This window comes from Eupeodes corollae, chromosome 3, assembly GCF_945859685.1.
Source record: "Eupeodes corollae chromosome 3, idEupCoro1.1, whole genome shotgun sequence".
In the NCBI taxonomy this organism is placed as follows: Eukaryota; Metazoa; Arthropoda; class Insecta; order Diptera; family Syrphidae; genus Eupeodes; species Eupeodes corollae.
In genome coordinates, this window is record NC_079149.1 from 57,977,975 (window position 1) to 58,001,203 (window position 23,229).

At 30.4% G+C, this 23,229-nt stretch overlaps 1 protein-coding gene across 1 annotated transcript in view; it reads right to left on the reverse strand.

Moving 5' to 3' along the window:
* The window catches only part of LOC129950481 (potassium voltage-gated channel subfamily H member 8), a 214,296-nt gene that overhangs the window by 102,293 nt on the left and 88,774 nt on the right, over window positions 1–23,229 (reverse strand). The window contains exons 3-5 of the mRNA XM_056062418.1: window positions 11,846–11,956; window positions 11,439–11,558; window positions 2,144–2,281 (exon numbers count right to left, since the gene is read on the reverse strand). Coding sequence (XP_055918393.1) covers window positions 2,144–2,281; window positions 11,439–11,558; window positions 11,846–11,956 — 369 coding nt within the window. The remainder of the gene's footprint in view (window positions 1–2,143; window positions 2,282–11,438; window positions 11,559–11,845; window positions 11,957–23,229) is intronic.

Below are 23,229 nucleotides of genomic sequence, written 5' to 3' on the forward strand. Positions count from 1 at the left end.
TTTTCAAAAACTTGAAATTAAGGCTTCAATTTTATTTTATCTTATAAGAAATATTGTTTTCAACATTCTGAAAAATTTTGAGAAAAATCGAATTGACAGTTTTTTTTACAAAAAATATAAACCTAAAAAAAAAATTTATAAAAGTTGGTAAAAATTGATTTTCGACTCGAATATCTTTTCAAAACTTTGAGATATTGGCTTTAATTTACTTTTAGCTTTCAAAAAATTTTGTTGTCAACATACAATTAAAGTTTAAAAAAAATCGAATTGACAGTTTTTTTTACATAAAATTAAAACCTAAAAAAAAAAATTTATAAAAGTTGGTAAAAATTGATTTTCGACTCAAATATCTTTTCAAAACTTTTAGATATTGGCTTTTATTTACTTTTATCTTTTAAAAAATCTTGTTTTCAACATTCAGTTAAAGTTTGAAAAAAATCGAATTGACAGTTTTTTTACAAAAAATAAAAACCTAAAAAAAAAATTATAAAAGTTGGTAAAAATTGATTTTCGACTCAAATATCTTTTCAAAACTTTGAGATATTGGCTTTAATTATCTTTTATCTTTAAAAAAATCTTGTTGTCAACATACAATTAAAGTTTGAAAAAAATCGGATTGATAGTTTTCTTTACAAAAACTAAAAACCTAAAAAAAGTAATATATAAAAGTTGGTAAAAATTGATTTTTGACTCAAATATCTTTTCAAAACTTTGAGATATTGGCTTTAATTATCTTTTAACTTTCAAAAAATCTTGTTGTCAACACACAATTAAAGTTTGAAAAAAATCGAATTGATAGTTTTTTTACAAAAAATAAAAACCTAAAAAAAATAATTTATAAAAGTTGGTAAAAATTGATTTTCGACTCAAATATCTTTTCAAAACTTTGAGATATTGGCTTTAATTTACTTTATCTTTCAAAAAATCTTGCTGTCAACATTCAATTAAAGTTTGAGAAAAATCGAATTGACAGTTTTTTTACAAAAAATAAAAACCTAAAAAAAATGTATAAAAGTTGGTAAAAATTGATATTCGACTCAAATATCTCTTTAAAAATTTTAAGTATTGGCTTTAAAGTAATTTTATCTCATAAGAAATATTGTTGGTAAAATTTTTAAAAAATCGAATTGAAAGTTTTTTTTTACAAAAAATAAAACTCTAAAATAAAACAATACCAAGTTTTACTTGGTAAAAATTTACTTTCGGCTCAAACAGCTTTTCAAAACTTAAAAATATTGGCTTGAAACTTATTTTATTTCACAAAAAATATTGTTTTCAATATTCAGTAATTTTAATATAAAAATCCAACAGTCCGTTTTTTCATATAAAAAATAAAATCTACAAAAAGAGTACGCAAATTTGGTAAAAATTGATACGAGTACATAAAGACAAACTTTTAAGCAAGACAAATCGACAGACGGGATGGGAAGTTATCAGTGTGGGTCGCATCCCAGCCTCTTTTTTTAAATTGTATTAATGAGCTTCCGAAAATCATATTTCCGTCTTCCAGGAAATGAAAACAAGATTCATTAACTCCATAACTCAAAAATCGTACACAAACTTTTTTGGAATAAATATGTCCTTAGGTATACAAATTGTATATTTTTAACCATCCCAAAGCTTTGTGCTAAAAGCTTAATTTCAAAAACTTCAATTAATATACTGTCTTCCGGCTGTATTTTAACATCCCGTACACAAAACGATTTGCATCTTTCAGGTGCTAATATATCAGTTCTTAAGATAAGGTTGTCATTATGAAAATATTTCATAATTCATTTTATTATAGAACTTTATAATAAGGATGATTTAATACTCGTATATATATTTACTTATATACAAAATATTTATTAACAACAATAAAAAAATACATAAACACATTATTTATGCACAGTATAATATTAAAACAAACGGGGCATTCGCACTTAAAAAACTCGATTATTTTAAAATAAAATTAAAAAAAATATAATATGGACTCATATAAAATTTACAACACGAAACACACACAATATGTTTTTGTTTTTTAATTGAGAGATAAAAATTTTATTACGTTTACGTATAAAAAGGTGATGTTAATGGTCACAAAGATAAAAAAGGAAGACAAAACAACAACAAAATTTGAAAAAAAAAAATCAATTTAACTTACCGCTATCACATTCATCCGTTGAATTCATCTCCAGCATTTTTGTGTGAGTTATGTCCTTGTGAGATGCCAGAAAAAGCACAACATCACGTTTCTCATTTTTGATTGGCACAATATCAAAAAGACACCAAAATGGTGATCCTATAAAATCATATGAAATAAGAAAAAGAAAAACGAAATTGATTAAAAAATCAAATATAAGAATACCGGTAAAGTCGTAAATTTTAAAGTTATCCTTGCTGACAAATGGTTCTTTATTTATATAATAAAATATATAATTTTCTCATAAGGTAATAATAATAATTAATGTCCTTAACGTTTTGAATTTGAAATTTAAATTCTTAGTGTTTTTTTGGTAGGGAGGTTGGTAATTGTACATAAATGCAAGGACATCTGCTATAACTCTAAAATAAAGAACAATGGCGGTGAAGCAAAATGGCTCTTAATACCTCTTTATGTTAGCAATAAATTGCAGAACAACAATGTCACCGCTTCAGGACTAAACTCACAACACGCACGATGCGGTGGGCTACTCGTATCATCAATATAAATTCTTTTCAATTTCGATTATTTGACATTTTGTTATAAAATTTAAAATGTACCCCAACAAGGTTCTTCTCAGAGCAATATATTCCAAAAAAAGGTTATAAATAACATGCGTAACCCGTAGCCTGTGCCAATACATTACCACGTAATAATAAGGCAAAATCCATTCGTTGTATAATAAAATGGCCATAAACCATGTTGATACATTAAATAATAGAAATAGAGAGAGGTGCAAGGGTATAATGATGAGAATACCTTTTCTAATGTCTAAGTACTATCATAAAAAACGTCAACGAGGGGATATTATTTTTGCAAATATCCCTGAAGGGGTTTTCTTTTCGTACTCCCTCCTTTTCTCTATATCACTCTCTCACTTGCAATCCTGCTTTCTATAATAATAAACTTTATTAGGCGAAAAACTCCCAGAAGGATATCCTCTCATCCTTAAGCTAAGGATTTTGTTCTCATTTTGTATAACTACAGATGGATTAACACACAAAAAGAAAGATAAGATCCAAAAAACAACTTCTATATTATAGAGGGATGGAGGAAAGCCTATCAGTAAATATTTAATGAATCTCTTTAAAGTGTATTTGATGACAAGATTTAAGGGAACAATTAAAACCATTATATTTTGATTTAGTTAAGGGAGGAGTTGTAAGGCTGTAAGAAATTAAGGATGATTTAAGGATTTTAACAAAACTCCATAATTCATAGCCAGAATGGTACTTAAAAGCTCTCATTGCCTTCAGCATTCAATACACAGAGAGCTTGATTATGTTGGAAAAGATAAATATACCCATAAATCATATTTTATTATCAGCAGAGTAAAATTTCCGGCTGTCAGAGTTATAGAAGTTTATATTTTTTATAGTATTTAAATGTTTTAAGGATAATGGCAATAATTGTAAAAGTTAAAATGAAGAAAGAATTCAGCAGATAAACAGTATGCAGCCATTTTAAGGCCAATATTAACAAACGCATTGTGTTTTTAATTGGTAAGGGTAATCAACTCGATCTATTTGCTGGTTGCCAAAAATGTTATGATTAATAGAATGAAAAAGAACTTCTTTTGGTTGTAGAAAAATTAAGTGTACTTATGTCATAAACATTATGTACAGAATATAAAGAGGAAATAGATAGAACATAGAGCTATGACGTACGGTTCTTAATTGGATGGGGAGGATCTATTAGTATTTCATATAGCACTTTGACCTGGAAAGATCATCAATAAAACTTTCAGACTATTCCGGTGTCATTCAATCAGAGATATTTGGGGTTTGTGAAAGCGCTAACAAATTTTCTTTCCGCAATTTGTCAAATACAAAAGTAGGGATATTTATCTATAACCAAGTGGCTTGCTCTACGCCATTGTCACAAAACGGAAACTATTAAGACAGTGTTGTAGTCAGTGTTTACCCTTCTTTGGGTCAAAGGAAAAAAATGTCATTGAAGGAAATAAGGCAGACATATTCTTCAAAAATAGATCAATAATTTATATGAACCTTAACTGATTTTCATGCCGCCGCAGTTAGAATAACGTATTAGTAAATTTACTAAAGTTTCCTCAAAACTGTAAGCAATATATATTAGGGTCATTCTTCAACACATATAATGTTTGGATTCGAGAGAAATATTCTACTGAATAACACCTAAGAAGAAACAAGGTACCTTTTTCAATTAAGCAGGCTTTAGTTCATAGGGAATATTAATTGCAGCAAAACTATCACGAAATCAATATAATACACTAAGTGACCAAGAATAAAATGCATTCGTGCAAAAACGCCTGCTATCCAAGATTCATTAAAAATCGCAGCTATATGCATGTATGTGCACACGTCCCCACAGAGGAGAAGGATGACAACACCTAGGATATGTTCTTCGAGCTCTAAGACAAAATATATGAGCAGTGTCATAGCTACGATATTAAAATTGTCCTGGGCGGTTTTAATGCCAAGCTAGGAAGGGAAGACATCTTTGGTGGAACAATCGAGAAAAACAGCCTACACGACGACACTTCCTACAATGGATTAAGGCTCATCGATTTTGCTGCGGGGCGAAACGTCATGGTAGCCAGTACGCGTTTTCCACACCTCAACATCCACAAAGGAACTTGGACTTTTCCAGATCAATCTACGTCAACCAGATTGACCATATTGCGATTGACGCCAGTCACGCTTCCAGCATTATATGTACGAACTTTCCGACGAGCTAACATCAACTCGGACCACTACCTCGTTGTAGCCAAGGTAGCACTTCGGATTTCCACACCAAAGGCAAAACAGGGAGGTACTGGGAGCAGGTACAACGTCGAACGGCTACAATCGCCAGAGATCGCCAAATCCTTTTCTGACCGAGTTACAAGTAACCTCTCTCGAAGTTCTCTGCCGTCAACACAATGTATCGAAAACCAGTGGCAACAGTGCCAAGATGCAATCAGAGAAGCCGCCTCTGTTGTGCTGGGTTTCAAACAGCCACCAACAAGGAACCCGTGGTTTGATGAGGAATGTCGGCAGGCAATTGCAGCCAAACAATAAAGCCGCTGGAGCGGATGGCTTGAACGCCGTCAACAACCTGATAGGTCCTTATCAGTGTGGTCTTAGACCAGGAAAGTCCACACTTGATTAAATATTCACATTACGGCAGATCCTGGAAAAAACAAAAGAACACCAAATCGACAACCACCATCTTTTCATCAATTTCAAGGCCGCATATGACAGCATCTACAGGGACTAAATGTATAGAGCCATGTCTAGTTTTGGCATCCGTGCCAAACTCGTCCGTTTGTGCAGGATGACCATGGAGAATTCACGTTGCTCCATAAAGGTTAAAAACAACTTAACAGAACCTTTCGATGTCAAAAAAGGTTTTAGACAAGGTGATGCGCTGTCATGCGATTTTTTTAAACATCGTGCTTGAAAGAATAGTGCAGAGCTCACACGTCAACACTAAAGGCACTTTCTTTCAAAAGTCTAACCAATTACTAGCATATGCTGATGACATTGACATAATCGGAAGAACTCAGCGTGATGTCAATGGGGCTTTTGTGAGAATTGAGCCAGAGGCAGCAAAAATGGGTTGAGGACAAAACGAAGTACATGCTGTCGTCAAGAAAGGACTTACAACACAGACGTCTCGGTTAAATCGTCACCTTCGACAAACGTTACTTTGAGGTAGTCAAGGACTTCGTCTACCTAGGCTCAGCTATAAAGGCAGAAAACATTACTAGCGCTGAGATCATAAGAAAAATAACATTTGCTAACCGATGTTTCTTTGGGCTAAGAAAGAAATTGAATAGCAAAGCCCTCTCTTGAATGACCAAAGTGGTGCTATATCAGACCCTTATCATCCCCGTCCTGCTATATACGATGCAGAAACATGGACTATGGCAAAAGCGGAAGAAAGTACGTTATGTCGATTTTAGAGAAAAGTTCTTCGTACAGTGACGTAGACTCAGCCAAAAGGGTAAAAGTCCAACGACTAAGATGTCTGGGTCACGTAGAGCTCATGGAAACCAATGCTTCGGCCTGGAAAGTCTTTCAGTCCACACCCACAGGACAGCACAGTAGAGGAAGACTTTGAATAAGGCGGCGGGCACAAGTGGAAAGTGACCTCACCCATCTTGGAGCGCGAAACTGGACCGAGCACACAAACCGCGAAACAATTCTGAGAGAACTATTCAAGAAAATCTTGCTACTGAGCTCGGATATATATAATTTATATCAATAACTGAAAATTTTAAAGTAGGCACATTCCGGTGAGAGTAGATTTTAAAACTTCTTTGGATTAGTCTCAAAAATCGTAAAAAGTTTCAGCTTTCTAACAGTAACGACGAAATCAGTTCCAGGTTTTTGGGAATTTCACCCTACTTTGCAGACGAAATTTAAACTGAAGTTACATCAACTCCACATAAGGCCCTTAACCTAATTATATCACTGGGAGTACAATTTAGAGCCTCAGAGATCCAAATAATATTCTCTAAGGTCATTGCTGATGCATCACTCACTAGGATTTAACCTAACAATAATTCATAAAAACTTTTTTCATCAAATAATTGAGTGACATTACATCGAATATAATATTCTTCTCCTTATGCCAAAAAACCTTTTGATTGAATCTTGACACACACATCATGAGAACCAAGATATACGAATACAATAGACATACCTTTTGAATTTACCACCAGTCAATTTGCTTAATGGTTGAATAATATGTTCGATGAAGTTAAGATAAGTGCCTATCTAGCCTTCCATCAATTTCATATACATATGTACATAAATGGGATACAAATAAGTTCTCCCACAATAAGAACACAGATAAAATCTTTCCTATTCTTTGAGTATAGGATTTTTTGATAAAATTTTCATCAAACCAAAAAGCATTTAACACCCAAATCTAAAGTTTGTTGTTATGTCAGGCTTCAAAGTATAAAAGGAACAAAATCATTTTGGATTAATACACAAGCCATAAATATACATACGTTACGTTACATATATTTATTCCCTTTGACTGAAGGCTGACATGATAAACAAATGAATGTAGGTATACCGAGACCAAGATACCTATCACTTTTTTTCCACAAAGATTTCTTGTCTATGTTTAAAGAAATCAATCTGACCATCAAATTAACCCAATCTTCAATTTATTGCATCAAGTTAAGGAATAAATTCGAAAAAAACGATAACCGGGGTTGTTTCTGCAAAGGTACACTTCTTTGCCCAAGTCACGTTTTTGAATCAGATCATTAATCGTTCTGGGCGATTGAGGCATATAAGTATATGCATACATTGAAAATACATTTCTTTAGGGTAGGCAAGGAAGGAATAGCATTTGTATGTAAAAATACCGAACCGATGAAACCTTTGTTAAATGAGCTTTCACCATTTTGTAACATCACGTAATCATAAAGTCTTTTTTTCAAGGATTTTTCAATACAATTTTCTACGAAAATTGAGTACAAATATTCCATCAGTCATGGGGAATTTAACGGAAGGGGCGAAATCCTAAATGAAATAAAAAAGATGAAGAAGAGTACCTAACTAGTCTTGAACTGGAAACCTAAGGATCTAAGTTGATGTGTATTTTTTAAATAAAAACTTAATTTTTCGTCACTCACAAGCTTTGCGTCATATGACATGCATAATGCATATATCTCCGATTTATTTGGAATTGGAATCTACATAAAACAGAATTAGGCCGATAGAAGATTCATTTAACATTCTTTATGAATTTCCTGGGGAAATCAAAAAACAAATTTTCCAGAAAAAGCCTATGTTAGCAAAAATGTTGGGAATAATGCCAAACAAGAATGAAACAAAACCAAGAAATGAAATTGAAAGTAAGGTGAACAAAAATCTTTTTTCTGGCCCAATTCCCAAATATTTAAAAGCTTGTGAACAGTGAAATAAGCGAATTGGGGCATGTTGAAACCTAGCCTTTACTTTTAAATTTATTTAATTATTATCAATACCAATTTTCAAAAATTTGCATCAACAGCACACTATTTAAAATGAGTATTGTAAAGGGTTTTTCAATTGGCTAGATTTTAGCGGCTGGTTTTTAGTGGCGGGTTTTGGTGACACTTGTCAAATCTTTTGTTTGTTATTCAGTTGTTTATGTCAAATCATCATGTCAAGTAACACGATTGAATAGCACGTTCAAATGATAAAACTTTTTTATCAAAATGATGATTGTTCCCATTTAACTACTCTTCACCGTTTGGTAGCAAAATTTGAAACGACCGGTTCAGTAAACAATCAGCCAACACCAACACCCGTACGTTCATGAAACGCAAGATTGACCGAGAACATCACCGCGGTCCGTTTAAGTCTATTTCTCGACGCGCACAAGAACTTGGCGAATTTCGCGTCGGGACGTAGACGTTCATCCGTACAAGATCCAACTGACCCAGGAGTTTAAAGTTCATGATCATAGACAACGCGGTTTGTTCGCTGACTGGGCTTCAAATCGTTTGGAAGAGGACCCTTATTAAGCCAAAAAATCATCTTTAGTGACGAGGCGCATTTTTGGATGAATGGCTGTGCCGTATATGTATAGGACGACACCATCCCACGCCAGGTTCACGAGGTGATAATGCATCCTTAAAAAGTTACCGTTCCAGCAGGATGGTGCAACGTGCCACACAGAAAACGCCAGGATTGACAGTTTGCATGAACGATTTGAGGGCAAGGTTATGTCTCTCAGGGGTGATGTGAATCGCCCATTAAGGTCATGCGATCGGACCCCACTAGACTTTTTCTTGTGGGTTTTCTTGTAGTCACCAATAAATCACATTCCAGCGATGCCCTAAAGGTGAAGATAACAACGCCATCCCTCAAATTCGGCCGGATCTATGGTGAAGAGTCATTTGGACCACTCGGATTCGTGCTACTATAAAAAGCCGAGGCAGGCACTTTAATGATGTTATATTCCACACTTAATGGCACATGTACATGCGCCTTTCAAATAAAAAATTAATTTGTTAATACCTCTAACACAGCCTGTTTTATTCTATTTCAACTTCTACCCGCCCTTATTGAAAAACCCTATTCTTACATTTCAGAAAGTCTAGAAAATAGTTAGCTTTTAGGAAGCGTATTAATCTTGGAAGATTGGTCAATTCCTCGCAAGAACTAATACCCTGCATGTGCCTTTAGGATGGCGCATGAAGGAATTGAACCCAAGACCTCTAGCATGACAGTCATAAGCACTAACCATCACGCTACGGGTAGTACTAATGACATTATTTAATTTGATCGATCCACTTTAAATTTGGCCTTCAATAATTCTCCAATTTAGTGCTATGGAAGTCAATATGTAGAAAATCAAATGTATGCAGGAGATGAGCTTCAATTAAATTTCACCATTAATTAATTGCATTTAAAGAAACTGAATATAGTAAGATGTTCATAGAAAAGCATACCATAAAGATAATCCCAACGAAGATAATTAAGGGCAAAATGAATGAAATTGTGTTTAATTAATTCAATACGATTTGTATGAATTTCGTAAAAGGGAGTCAATATTTCCAAACTATAACCAACAAAGAAAGGGCAACTTATAGGGTTCATTAAAGTAATTTGCCCAGTCTTTAAGTAAAAGTTACCATCTGACATGACGTTTTGAAGGGTTAAGGCAAAGGTTCGAAAATTTGTTAGCATATTGATGTATCAATTGTTTCGTAGTTAAGTTGAACTTCGTAAATTTAGCCTTCACTTTTTCGATTTTCTCATGTTTTGAAAATTGTTTTAGGTTGTTCCCGATTTGTTCCAAAGTTTTCTTTTTTTTCCAAATACAGAAAAATGGAGTTTTTAGACTCCATTTCTTCCAAAATCAATTTTTTGAAAAAAGACAATATTCAATTATCTTTTAAAATAAAATTAGTTGTTCTGAGTAATTTTTGGACCTCCATTATCAAATTTGTAAAAATCCAAAACCAATTTAGCCCCTTACTTTTTTCGAAATTTAAAAATTTTATGTTTTTTTAGATTCTTTAAAGTGTTTGAACAATTGCTCCAAAAACTTATAGTCGTGAATTATATAATATAATAATACATTTTAATAGAACGTAAATAAAGAAATTTGAAAAAACCTAAACTTTTCTTCTGAACTACATTTATCGCTGATGATCTCTTTTGACACTGTCAACATTGTTTGAGCTTCAATTTTTCAAAAATCGAAAATTGAAACAATATTCTAAGTCAAACTATATTTCCCCAATTCATGTCTAATTTTTTTCCAAAATTACATACAATTATAGCTGTAGCCGGACAGAAGCGAAAATGCTAATTTTTCCAATCTTTAGTGCTCCTTTTGAAAAAATTAAATTTTTAGCCAAAGCGATCCTGAGAAATTAATATGGCATATGTTTAAATTATATTTCAGTCACTGATTGTGTTTTTGTTCCAGACTTAATATTTTTATTTATTACACCATGCACAATTCGAGTACTTAAGTGATGTTCTTATTTTAGAAGAATTTAAATTTTTGATCTAACTATAAATTAAAGAGTAGTTCTTATTTTATAATTACTACAAAAGTTACATAGAAATTTGAGTTCTTAAAGCTGGTAACCTTATGATCATATCCACAACTTACTTGCGTTGGATGAGGATATTTCTTTTGAAAGTATTTAAAACACCTTTGTACCTCCGAGTACAAAGAGAATAAGTTAATAATGAGATAGGAACTTGTGTAATTAGAAAAGTGTTAACACAAAAAAAAAAAAAATTATTACAATAGTATCTTAATATTTTCAATAAGCATACGCTCCATGGTGTAGTTTAAAATAAAATCGTTAATAACTTGTTTTATTCAGTCTTTTAAAAGCTATAGGAGCTTGATGTTTGAAAGGCACAAATATATTTCATTTGACAAACTATTAATTTTATTTCCGAATATAATAAAGTAAATCCGATATTTATGCAGTATTTTCATTTACATAGAAACAATTTTTAAGAACATATTGTTTTTAAAATTTTACTACTTAAAACTCTGGCATTGCTTTTAAGATTCCTTTACCGTCTTTGAATGTGCAAAATTATAAACTTTGTAAACATTATACTGAAAACCAGATGTCTTAAGTTCTCGTAACAATACTTTGTTTTGTTTTAAATCTGAGAAACTACATATATTATGTACGAATAAATTGAAATTAAGATTTCAAGGGTCCCTATTCCACAACACATATATGAAGATAGTTTTTATGTTCATTTAAAACAAAAAAAGAAAAATACATTTCAACCTAGCTTACCATCTTTTTTATAAAAAATAACTTCCAACTTTAGTTCCATTTTATTGCTCAGACTTTTCTCAATTTGTAATTTATGTTCCTCCTTAGTTTCGGGCCCGTATAAAAAATGGCATGAACATCCTGTAATGAAAGTTTGGGATTGTTTTCGATATACATTTTTTACACATAAACAAGAGTTTATAAAAAACCAACAACAACAGCATTAAGGAAAAAAGAAAACTTTTCATCGAGTATAGTCAACTTTTATTCCACAAGAAAAAAAGGTATAGAAAATAAAATAAATTAAAAGAAAAAGAATTGACAAAAGCTTAAAATAAAAGTTAGAAAAAAATGAAAAACAGAAAGAAACTGCAGAAAATAAAACCCAAACTCATTTAAATTGGATTCAGTAAAAGTTTTTTACCTACCTTTTTGCATTATTTGGGCCCGAGAATATCCTGTTAGCTCCACGAAGCCATCCGAACAATAAACGATTGGATTGGCATTTGCTTGAGCATTTCCCAGCACAAAATTTGAATCTAAAAATGAGACAAGGAAAAAAGATTTTTTCAGTGTTTTCTTTTTATTTTTATTGTTGATTTACATAGTTTTATAAGAAAACAGGATTCATTCTTTAATTTTAAAGGGAATTCAATTAAATAAAAAAAAAGATAACAAAAAAGATTTATTATTTGAATGATCCGAATAATCGGTTTATTTCAAACAGATTATAATCTTGGATGGCAAGTATTACACAAGTACATAAAGGATGAAGCCGCAGATAACATTTCATAAATAGATGGATGAACTATTTGATTCTCTTTTATTTTACTTCACAGTTTTTTAATCAATTTTGAAATGAAATAAAGGATATTTTGATTTAATAAACAAATTCAATCATCTGGAATAGAAAAATGATAATTATCTTGTTCTCAGAAGTAATTTTAAATGTTTAACGCTCTGTTAAATTGCGTAGTGATTTTTTTGTGTTATAAATTTTCGTTTCATTTAAAAAGGAAAGAAAATACTTTGTTCAACTTAACTCAGCAAGTACAAAAAGATGAGTCTTGGAACTTCCTCATCAAATCAAGTCAATATTTCTGAAAAATCGGAAGAGCTGGTAGCCAGATTGTCTTTGTGGTAAGTGGAACTGAACTTGACGTAAGCAACCGTATCGAAAAAATATGAATCCTGACTAACATGGAGAACCTACTTTCTTAGCTTAAATATCAAGCTACGACGAATCCGCTCTAATATTGAATTCATGCTGCTTTATGTATGAAGCACTTTGAAAGCCACACACAGTTTGAAAGCCACAAAACTGGAAATTTCGTTAATAGATGTCTTCGTAACAATTTGAAGTAAGTCGCAATGGATAATACGTTTCGAAAAAGATTAAAAAAAAAACAGTAACGAAAGTTATATGCTATTAGCTATTTTTAAACTTTGAATGCTATGAAATTTGTGACTTTATAAACCTAAAATTTATTATTATTATTTATTTATTATTATGTCCGTCAAGAAACAAACTTGAAACTTGATTAATGTCGATGCATAATAAGAGTTTTTATTTTGGTATTGGAAAAAAGAGTAATCCGTGAGGAGAGGTACAATGATTAATTTTTACAATTGCGTATGTAATGTATGTATGCTTTTGATTACTTCACGAATTCCATCTTTAAGGTCTTGAATCCTTTACCATGGAAATAATATTTAAATTAACAAACAAAATGTATGTATTAATTTATTTCAAAAGTCGATAAAGCAGTTTTTTTTAATTAATTCTTTACTTATTAATTTTTTTAAATTTTGTTTTAAATGTTATCCATTTATTTAGTGCATGTTGTCCCCTTTCTGAGATATCGAATTTTGAGTCATAAAAATTCAAAACTTTTTTTTTAATGCAAACAAAAAGTAATACAATCATCAAATGCTATTAAGACAGTGCAGAAAAAATTATTCAAACCGGTTTATTAGTTTTAGAAAAAAACTTAAAAACAAAAAAAGAGGCTGGGATGCGACCCACACTGATAACTTCCCATCCCGTCTGTCGATTTGTCTTGCTTAAAAGTTTGTCTATATGTATTTTTACCAAATTTGCCCACTATTTTTTGTAGATTTTATTTTTTATGAAAAAAACGAACTGTTGGATTTTTATATAAAAATTACTGAATATTGAAAACAATATTTTCTCTGAAATAAAATAAGTTTGAAGCCAATATTTTTAATTTTTGAAAAGCTTATTTGAGCCGAAAGTAAATTTTTACCAAGTTTTAGTAGGTATTGTTTTTTTTAGAGTTTTATTTTTTGAAAAAAAACTGTAAATTCGAATTTTTTAAAAATTTTACCAAATGTTGAAAACAATATTTTTTATAAGATAATATTAGTTTGAAGCCAATATTTCAAATTTTTGAAGAGATATATGAGTCGAAAATCAATTTTTACCAACTTTTATACATTTTTTTTTAGGTTTTTATTTTTTTTTTTTTAAATTGTCAATTCGATTTTTCTCAAAATTTGTCCTAATGTTGAAAACAATATTTCTTATAAGAAAAAATTAGTTAGAACCTATTATCTCAAAGTTTTTAAAAGATATTTGAGTCGAAAATCATTTTTTACGAACTTTTGTTAATTTTTTTTTCGGTTTTTAATTTTTTCTACAAAAACTGTCAAATCGATTTTTTTCAAACTTAAACTGAACGTTGACAACAAGATGTTTTGAAAGATAAAAGTAAATAAAAGCCAAAATCTCAAAGTTTTGAAAAGATATTTGAGTCGAAAATCAATTTTTACCAACTTTTATACATTTTTTTTTTAGGTTTTTATTTTTTGTAAAAAAAATTGTCTATAAGATTTTTCTCAAAATTTTATCAGATGTCAAAAACATTATTCTCCGTTTTACAAAATTGTTTTAGAGATGAAATCATATTTCAGTCGTAAAATTTTGGAGGTGACTAATTTTTTTTTTCAGTTTTATTGATTTATAAAAAAAAACCGTTATATTGCTTTTTTTCAAAAAATATACCTGTATGGTAGCACGTTACAATATATTATATAAAATTTAATTCAAGTCACTAGCGTTTTTGGTTCGTAAGATATATAAGGTTAACCAAAATTTTCACCTTTTTTTCAAAATGCTATGGTAAAAAAACCACTCACGCAATTTTCTTGATCTTTCTGCATCTTTCTGCCTTATTATCTGTATAACAAAATTTATTTGAAGTCGATATCTCTTCTGGTTCTTGAGCTATGGACGACGAAAAACGTCGCGAACGTACGGGCGTTTAAACGTACGTACACACGCACGCACAGACATCTTTCTAAAAATCTTTTATTTCGACTCTAGGGACCTTGAAACGTCGAGAAATGTCAAAATTTTCAATTTGACAAATCGGACCCATTACAATAACTTCCTATGGGAAGTTAATAAAATGTTCAACAAACACAACTATCAATATCCACAGTTGCGCGTGCTGTGTAGCAAAAACGTTGGATATCATCTCACGGTAGCGCTCCCCATTCACAGTTACGCTACGATTCGCATCATCTTTGAAGAAATACCGTCAAAAGATGCTACCAGCCCATAAACCGCACTAAACTGTGACTTTTTCTGGATGCGTTGGTAACTCTTGACAATTCTGCTTATTTACGTACCTATTTCGGTAAAAAAGTGGATCTTCGGCCACCTTTCCAAGAGCTCATTCACCAAAAATTTTAAGTTCCAGTAGTTTGTTCGGCCTCAATTCTTGTATCAGCTGTATTTTGAAAGTCATCACACCTGAATGCTTCCCCAAAATTTTCCACGTTGTTGAGTAACAGAGGCCCAATTGCTGCTCATGGTTACGAATCGATAATTGATGGTCATCATTAATACTGGCCAATACAGCTGCAATATTTTCTTCAGCTCGCACTCTATGTAAAAGTGTTTTTGATTTAATGTCAAAAAATGTAAATTTGCGTGCGATGAACATTCTTAGCAGAGCACGCATTTTGATAACAAAATTTAAAAATTTGAAAGCGTTGTTCGTTTGTAAGACGATTCATGGCTAAATTTAGACTTTTGCTTTCCATCAACTTTATGAAAATTTTGATTAATTTTGCTTAAAGTCCTTCTTCTTCAAATATCAAATTAGTACATTTTTATACCAGCTTTGAAGTCTCCATTTTCGTTTTTAAATGATAATTTTATTGTCATGAAGGTCGTAATGTTTTTTTTACAAATGGCACATACACAAAAAAACAGTATGGTTCTAATGTCTGATGTTCTCCTATCGTTCCACTTTAATAGTTAACAACACTATAACAAAAAACGTACCACAGAAACATGTGGCCGCGTCAGCTAGGATCTGTTAATTTTCTAAGCATTTTGGAAAGTCAATTTTTGAAAACATCTTTCTGTTCGTCAGCTTTTTCCTAACTTAGAAATAATTCAAGGTTTCTAACATAGCATGTTTGAGAAAAAACAAATTGGCTTTCATAAAAATGCATAACAACACAAATTTGATTTTGTGTACAAATATTTGAATATCTTACTAATAAATCAATTCAATAGCTTTTAATTTTTAATAAATTCAATTGCTATGATATCAAAATAATTTTGTAACACACAAAATCGTAAATATAATTATTTTGCACAGTAATCCCGCGACAAAACACACGTTTTGTACAATCCCCCATAGTACGATTTTATTCTACATTTAAAAATTCAAAAAGGAAATGAGGTTTTCTTCACGCACATGATTTCCGCTAGAGACATCCATATGTCAATAGTATCTAATGAATGACTAACTTTGTTCTTTATGTATTTTGACTTACAGTAATATTTATATAGATCACCAATTTAATTTTTTACAGAAAAGAGACTTTTGAGATTGAATTAATGTTTTTTTATTTTATTCAGAAACATAAAGAATATATACGAGTATTTTAGGAAGTGTTGAACACAACAGTTCATTTCCTGTAGAATGTTTTATATTTGAATAATCATAATGACATTGGTAGAGTATGAAAAAAGGCAGACTATTCAATTCAATTATTTATGCAAGACAAAAATTAAGCTAAATTTAAACATCCTACATATTTTCAAGTGTGTAGAAAAATAAGGAATTTTTAAAATAAATAAGTAATCAAATGAGCGAAGTATCAAATAATTGCAATTAAATGAATGCGAAAATGATTACAATAATTTTTCACATCCAATAATAATTGATTTTTTTTATAAATCTCCATGATCATTATAATAATTTGTTTCAGTAGTATTTTATTTATTCCTTAACACTCAAATGATGCCAATAATAATATAATTTATTATTTTCGTATTTCTAATAAAATAAAATGTTATCCTTCTGTCTCTTTATTATTTTTGATTTTCGCAAAATAATCATAATTAAAATGACATTAATGTAATGAATTGAATGATTTATTGGTTTATATGTGAAGTTAAATATCCTTTCTTTCTATCGTGTCTACAGGATAAACCATTGATGTTCAATGATAAATTAATAAACCTATATATTTGTATACCTCTGTGTATCCTGCATGTTGTTATGTTGTCAATAATAATACCATATAATTAAATTCCATTAATCAATTAATTAGAAGAACCGCAAAATTTATTCAATTATGTGTGATTTTTAATTTTTGTTTCTTTTTTTAACCTAACTTCATGTGTTTTCGAAAAGATTTAGCTTAAATTATTGAGTTTATTATTTATATATTATAATTGATTTATCAACATTTTGTGATGACAGAATTAACTAAGCGCATTTAATTTTGCATTTGCATTTTTGCATATTGGATTTTATAAGCCTAGTTTGTCAATAGTTAATTGGATAAATGGTACCTATGTATATAGAAATTGAAAAATTTAATATTGATGGCATTGATAAATAAAATTGGAAAAATAAAAATATGTATAAAATAAAATTTTTCCAAGTACAAACAGGAAATTAAAATTATTCTATTGGATTATTATATTTATGATTAGATTTATATTCCCGAAAAAAATAGCAACCTTTAACAATAATAAGCATACGTACATATAAACTAGCGTTATTTTATTAGTGTTTTAAATAAACATCGAATTTATGAATATTTTTGGATTTTATTTTCCCATCATCATTATAAATAATGGCTTTGAAACGTAAAAAAAATATTATAGAAAACAAATATTAACATTTTAAAATATGTAAATCAATCAAAATTAACTAAAATACAAAAAAACAAGTAGTTTTGTAATACACAATTTGTTACTAACAGGCATAAAAAGCATAGAATTGGCCTCGAGATATTGGCCTTGAGAGTTGATTGAGTAATATAGGAAATACAGAATTTATTCTTATTTATCAAGGTGCCAAATTTGGGCTAGTAAACTTATAAAAGGTAGTACCCGTAGCGTAATGGTCAGTGCGTTGGACTGTCCCAGCACCGGGACCAAGTCCTTTCTTAGTTACGTAGATTGAGCTTCAGCCCATCTTCAATTCAATAAAAAACAAAAATTTAGCAGCAGTCGATGGCATATAAAACGTTGTACTAAGCCATTTACCGATGGAGAAAATTAACATTTATACCACACTTTTCAATAATGCACATTATCCAGTGTATTGGAAGACCGCTGTGGTTCATCCTCTTCCGAAGAAGGGAAAAAACAACTCGAACCTGTAATATCTTCGATCGATAAGTCTTCTTCCAAGCATCAGCAAAGTTTTCGAGAAGATGATCAATAGGGCAAAATATTTTTGGATAAACAGATCACAATTGACTACTCCAATATTCTATACTCTGACTATATTATAAAAATTGAAAATGAATTGAAACAGACCCCAAAAAACTTCTGGGATTTCGTGAAAAGTAAAAGAAAAACTGACGGTTACCCAATCTCTATGTCTTTCAATAACACAACAAGTCATGACTCCCAAATAATTTCAAATATGTTTGCTAATTTCTTCAAAGATGCTTTCGACGTACCTTCTTCTTTTCAGATTTCCGATTCGTTCTTTCCAGCCCAAAATTATCCTCACCTTAACTCACTTGACTTGACAATATGTGAGGATTCAATTGTTCGTTGTGTCTCAGAACTTGATGACTGTTTTCACCCTGGCCCTGATGGAGTACCATTATGTGTTTTAAAAAAATGTGTGAATCTCTTAGAAGCTCAGTTTTCCCACTATTATGGAAAAGTGCATTTATAACTCCGATTCATTAAAAAGGGTCTAAGAATGAAATAACGAATTACCGGCCGATTGCCAAACTTTCCGTTATTCCCAAACTATTCGAGTCCATTATCTGTAAGATGTTATCCTTTAATTGTAATTCAATTGTATGTGAAAATCAACATGGTTTCGTCCAGAATAAATCAACAATTACAAACCTACTTCACTTCACTTCTTTCTGCCTTGACTCTTTCGAAGATCGTAAACAAGTAGATTGCGTATTCACAGATTTCAGCAAAGCCTTTGACAAATTGTGTCACAAGACTTTAGTCCATAAACTTAAGGCCTTAGGGTTTAACGACAAATTCTTGACGTGGATCGCGTCTTATCTCAAGAACCGAAGTTATAGCGTTATATTCAGAAATGAATTCTCCGACCAATTTTATGTACGTCAACTCTGGTGTTCCACAGGGTAGCCATTTAGGTCCTTTATTATTTATCTTATATATAAATGACATAACATCCGTTATAAAAAACTCCTCCGTTTTAATATACGCTGATGACATTAAAATTTTGAAATCTATTAGTTCAATTAATGACTGCTCACAGCTTCAAGAAGATCTTCATAGTTTTAGGGAATGGTGCAATACAAACCGACTTTTATTGAATATTGACAAATGTAAAACTATGTGTTTTACACGCAAAAAAACAATTATAGATTATAACTATTTATTAGATTCTTCCTCCCTTTGTAAGCTTTCCGTTTTCTCTGATTTAGGTGTTATTCTTGACAGTAAATTAACGTTCTGTGACCATTATAACTTTATAGTTAAAAAAGCTAACAAAATTCTAGGTTTTATTAAACGTTTTTCTCGTGACTTTCGTGACCCATACGTCTTAAAACTTCTTTATGTATCATTTGTAAGGCCAATACTTGAATACGGCTGTGTTATATGGGCACCATACTATTCAGTCCATATTGACAGACTTGAAAGTATCCAAAAAAGATTTATGCGTTTTTGTCTTCGTTTTCTTCCGTTTTCCCAAATATTTACACCACCTCCTTATTCTCAGAGACTTTTGCTAATAAAGCTCCCTACACTTTCACAACATAGACAATATCTCCAATTTTGTTTTATTTTAAAATTAATTAATGGTTCTATTATATCCGCAACAGCTCTGAATCGTCTAAATTTTAGCTATAGCCAAACTAGCATAAGAAGACAGATACCTTTATGTCCGATCTTTAGCAGAACTAACTATGGTATGAATAGCCCTTTAAATCAATTGATTTCAGTCTTCAATAAATTTTATAATTTAATTTCATCTGTTAATGACAATGTTAAAAGTAAACAATTTAAAGAAAGCTTTTTTAATTCGTTATAGTATTTATTTATTTCTATAATAATAAACATTTTAAATTAAAAATTAAAAATTATGTAAATAGCTATAAGTTTATATTAACGTTAGATAATTAACGGATTAAATAAATAAATAAATAAATTCATGCTGAGTCTAAGCTAGTTTCTGATATCAAAGAAAAAAAAGAATGCAGAGGTGCTGTTCTGGTTGATTTGGATAAGGCTTTTGACACAGTTTGGTTATAAGGTCTATATCTTAAACTGAGCAGGCTTGGCATAAGCAAACCATTGTTGTATATTTATATACTATATGATATGCTTAACGGTAGAAAGTTTGTTATCAAAAGTGGCAATGTAACTTCTACAACAACATTCGAAATTAACAATGGTCTTCAGCAGAGACGATTCTGTTCAGCATTTACAGCTAGTCTTACTAAGGCAATTGCATACGCCAACGATATAATTGCGTACAGATCGGCCCGAACGTTTGAGCTTATTAGAATTCTCTTGCAGCGTGATTTTAACAAGATTCATCGTTATTGCTTCGATTTGAAACTAAAAATAAATGTCCAGAAGTCATTTGAAGCCCGGAGTCTTGAGAAATAAAAGCATGTTCAACGAGACCAAGAATAGATCCCAGTTGTGGTAGAGATATTGAAGTCATTAGATAGGCAAACAAAATAACTAAGTAAAGTCTAATTACACAGAGCATTTTTATGCATATCGGTAAACTAATCAGCGAAGATAATTAATTGATCTTCGAAGGCCTACGGACTGCAGAAGCAGTATTCTGTTTTGTGCTTGAATGACAACAACGGATTCAATTTTTTAAAATCACAAGTTCAACAAAATATTAATAACAGCAATTTATGTGAGATTTAAAAATATCTTTACAGGTTCTTAGATACGCACGGAGAAATAAAGACTTTCCCGAACGTACGAACGTGCAAACGTAAACAGGCATACTAAATTTTTTTATTTAAATTTTAGGGACCTTGAAACGTCGAGAAATGTCAACATTTTCAATTTGACAAATCAGACCAATTACAACAACTTCCTATAGAAAGTTAAAAAATTTAAACAAAATAATAGTTCTATGGAGCGTTACAAAAATATATTTTATTGCGTTCATTAAAATCCTTCGGAACGTTTATGAAAAAGTGATAATTTTTAGAATTCTCGTTTTTTTGGTAATTTAAAAAATAAAATGCATTAAATTGCATATGTATCAAAATGATCTGTTTAAAAATATTTACTGTAATTTAAAGTTTTAAAATGTACCTGTTTTCAAAAATGTAAATGCCATTTGGTTTTTCAAAAATAAATTAAATTTTGCTAAAATTTTATTTGAAAATAGAGTTTTTTTTTTTAATTCAGTTTTTATGTATACAATATTACAATTTAGTTTAAATTTATTTTTAGGATGCAGTTATTTAAAACTTTTTAATATACGTTTAACATTTCAATTTCGTTAAAAAATTACAACCAATTTTTGAGATATCGAATTTCAAAAAAAAAAAATGTTTAATATTCTGTTTTGAAATAAAACAAAGGCTGGGATGCGACCCACACTGATAACTTCCCATCCCACCTGTCGATTTGTCTTGCTTAAAACTTTGTAGGTTTTCTTGTTGGGTTAAAAAAGTTTTCAGTTCAATTATTCTTAAAAAATTTAAAATTACCAACAATATTTTTCATATAAAGAAATAGTTTAGTTTGAAAATCTAGTTTTGTTAAATAGCTTTTTAGTCGAATACTCTTTTTAACAATTTTTTTAGCATTTCTTAAATTTTTACAAATTGGATAAACGAAATTTGAGAGATATCAAGAACCGAACATCAATTTTACCAAATTTGCGTACCATTTTTTGTAGATTTTATTTTTTATGAAAAAAAGACTGTTAGATTTTTATGAAAAAACTACTGAATATCGAAAATAATATTTTCTGTGAAATACAAAATTTGAAGACATTATTTTTAATGTTTAAAAGATTTTCAAGTCGTATTTTTAAAAAGTTTCAGTATTGTTTAAAAATAGTCAATTAGATTTTCCTAAAAATTTTATTAAGTATTGACAACCATATTTTTTAAAAGATAAAAGTAGTAGCTAATGTTTCAAAATTGGAAAGATACTTTTGTCGAAAATCAATTTTTACAACTTAAATTTTCTTTTAAGTTTTTATTTTTTGTAAAAAAACTGTCCATTAAATTTTTCCCAAAATTTAACTGAATATTAACAACAATATATTTTAATAGATAAAAGTAGCCGTAAGCCAATATCTCAAATTTTTGAAAAGATACAAAATTTTCGATGTGAACTTTTTTTTCAGTTTTTTTTTGTCTAAAAAAACCATTAATTGGATTTTTTTTCAAAAAATATACTTGTTTGAAATCACGTTAAAGCGTTTATGATTCGTAAGATATTTAGGGCTAACCAAAATATTCACCTTTTTTTTAACTGCTATGGTAAAAACCGCATACGCAATTTTCTTGAGAGCCTTTTCTGTATCTTTCTGCCTTATTATCTCTTCTGGTTCTTGAGCTATAGACAACGAAAAAACCGTCGCGAACGTACGGAAGTACTGACGTACGAAAGTGCGAACACACGCACGACGCGCAGACATCTTACAAAAATCTTTTATTTCGACTCCAGGGACCTTGAAACGTCGAGAGATGTCAAAATTTTTAATTTGACAAATTCTTATGGGAAGTTAATAAAAAAAACAGTGGCATTTTGACGGTATAAGAGCTTGTCCAGAAAAAAAATTACTGAAATCGATTATGTCAATGTCGATGTTTCTTAAAAAAAAAAACAATTAGGTATCCTTCTGAAGCAATACAAACATATTTCTTTTTTATTAAAAACAGCCAAATTAAGAAAAACGGACAGCTTCATAAAAATGTTTGGGCTGTTTTTGATAAAACTAGAATTTGAGTGTTTGCGACTAAAATATTTTGTGGGACTACGATTTCCTTGGTCTTTCAAAAAATAAACGAAACGAATTTTCTTAAAACCTTAATTTCTAAGTTTTAACTGAAGCGCCCCATGGATTAAGGTTGTAAGAGACAGAATCGTTGGACTCACTTTTTCCATTTCGTTTTCACATCGTAATGTTTGTCTCAACCCTCGAGTTCAAAATTCCTTACGAATGCCGTACTTCTCATATAGTTCGCGTATGTTGCAAGTAAAAAATATATTGACCGATGGGAAGTTTAAAGTGTGAGTTTCATCGTAGTGTCTTTTAATGAGCTGTATCGTTCCATTATTATTACTGGTGTCAAATGTCTAAAGATTACAGAT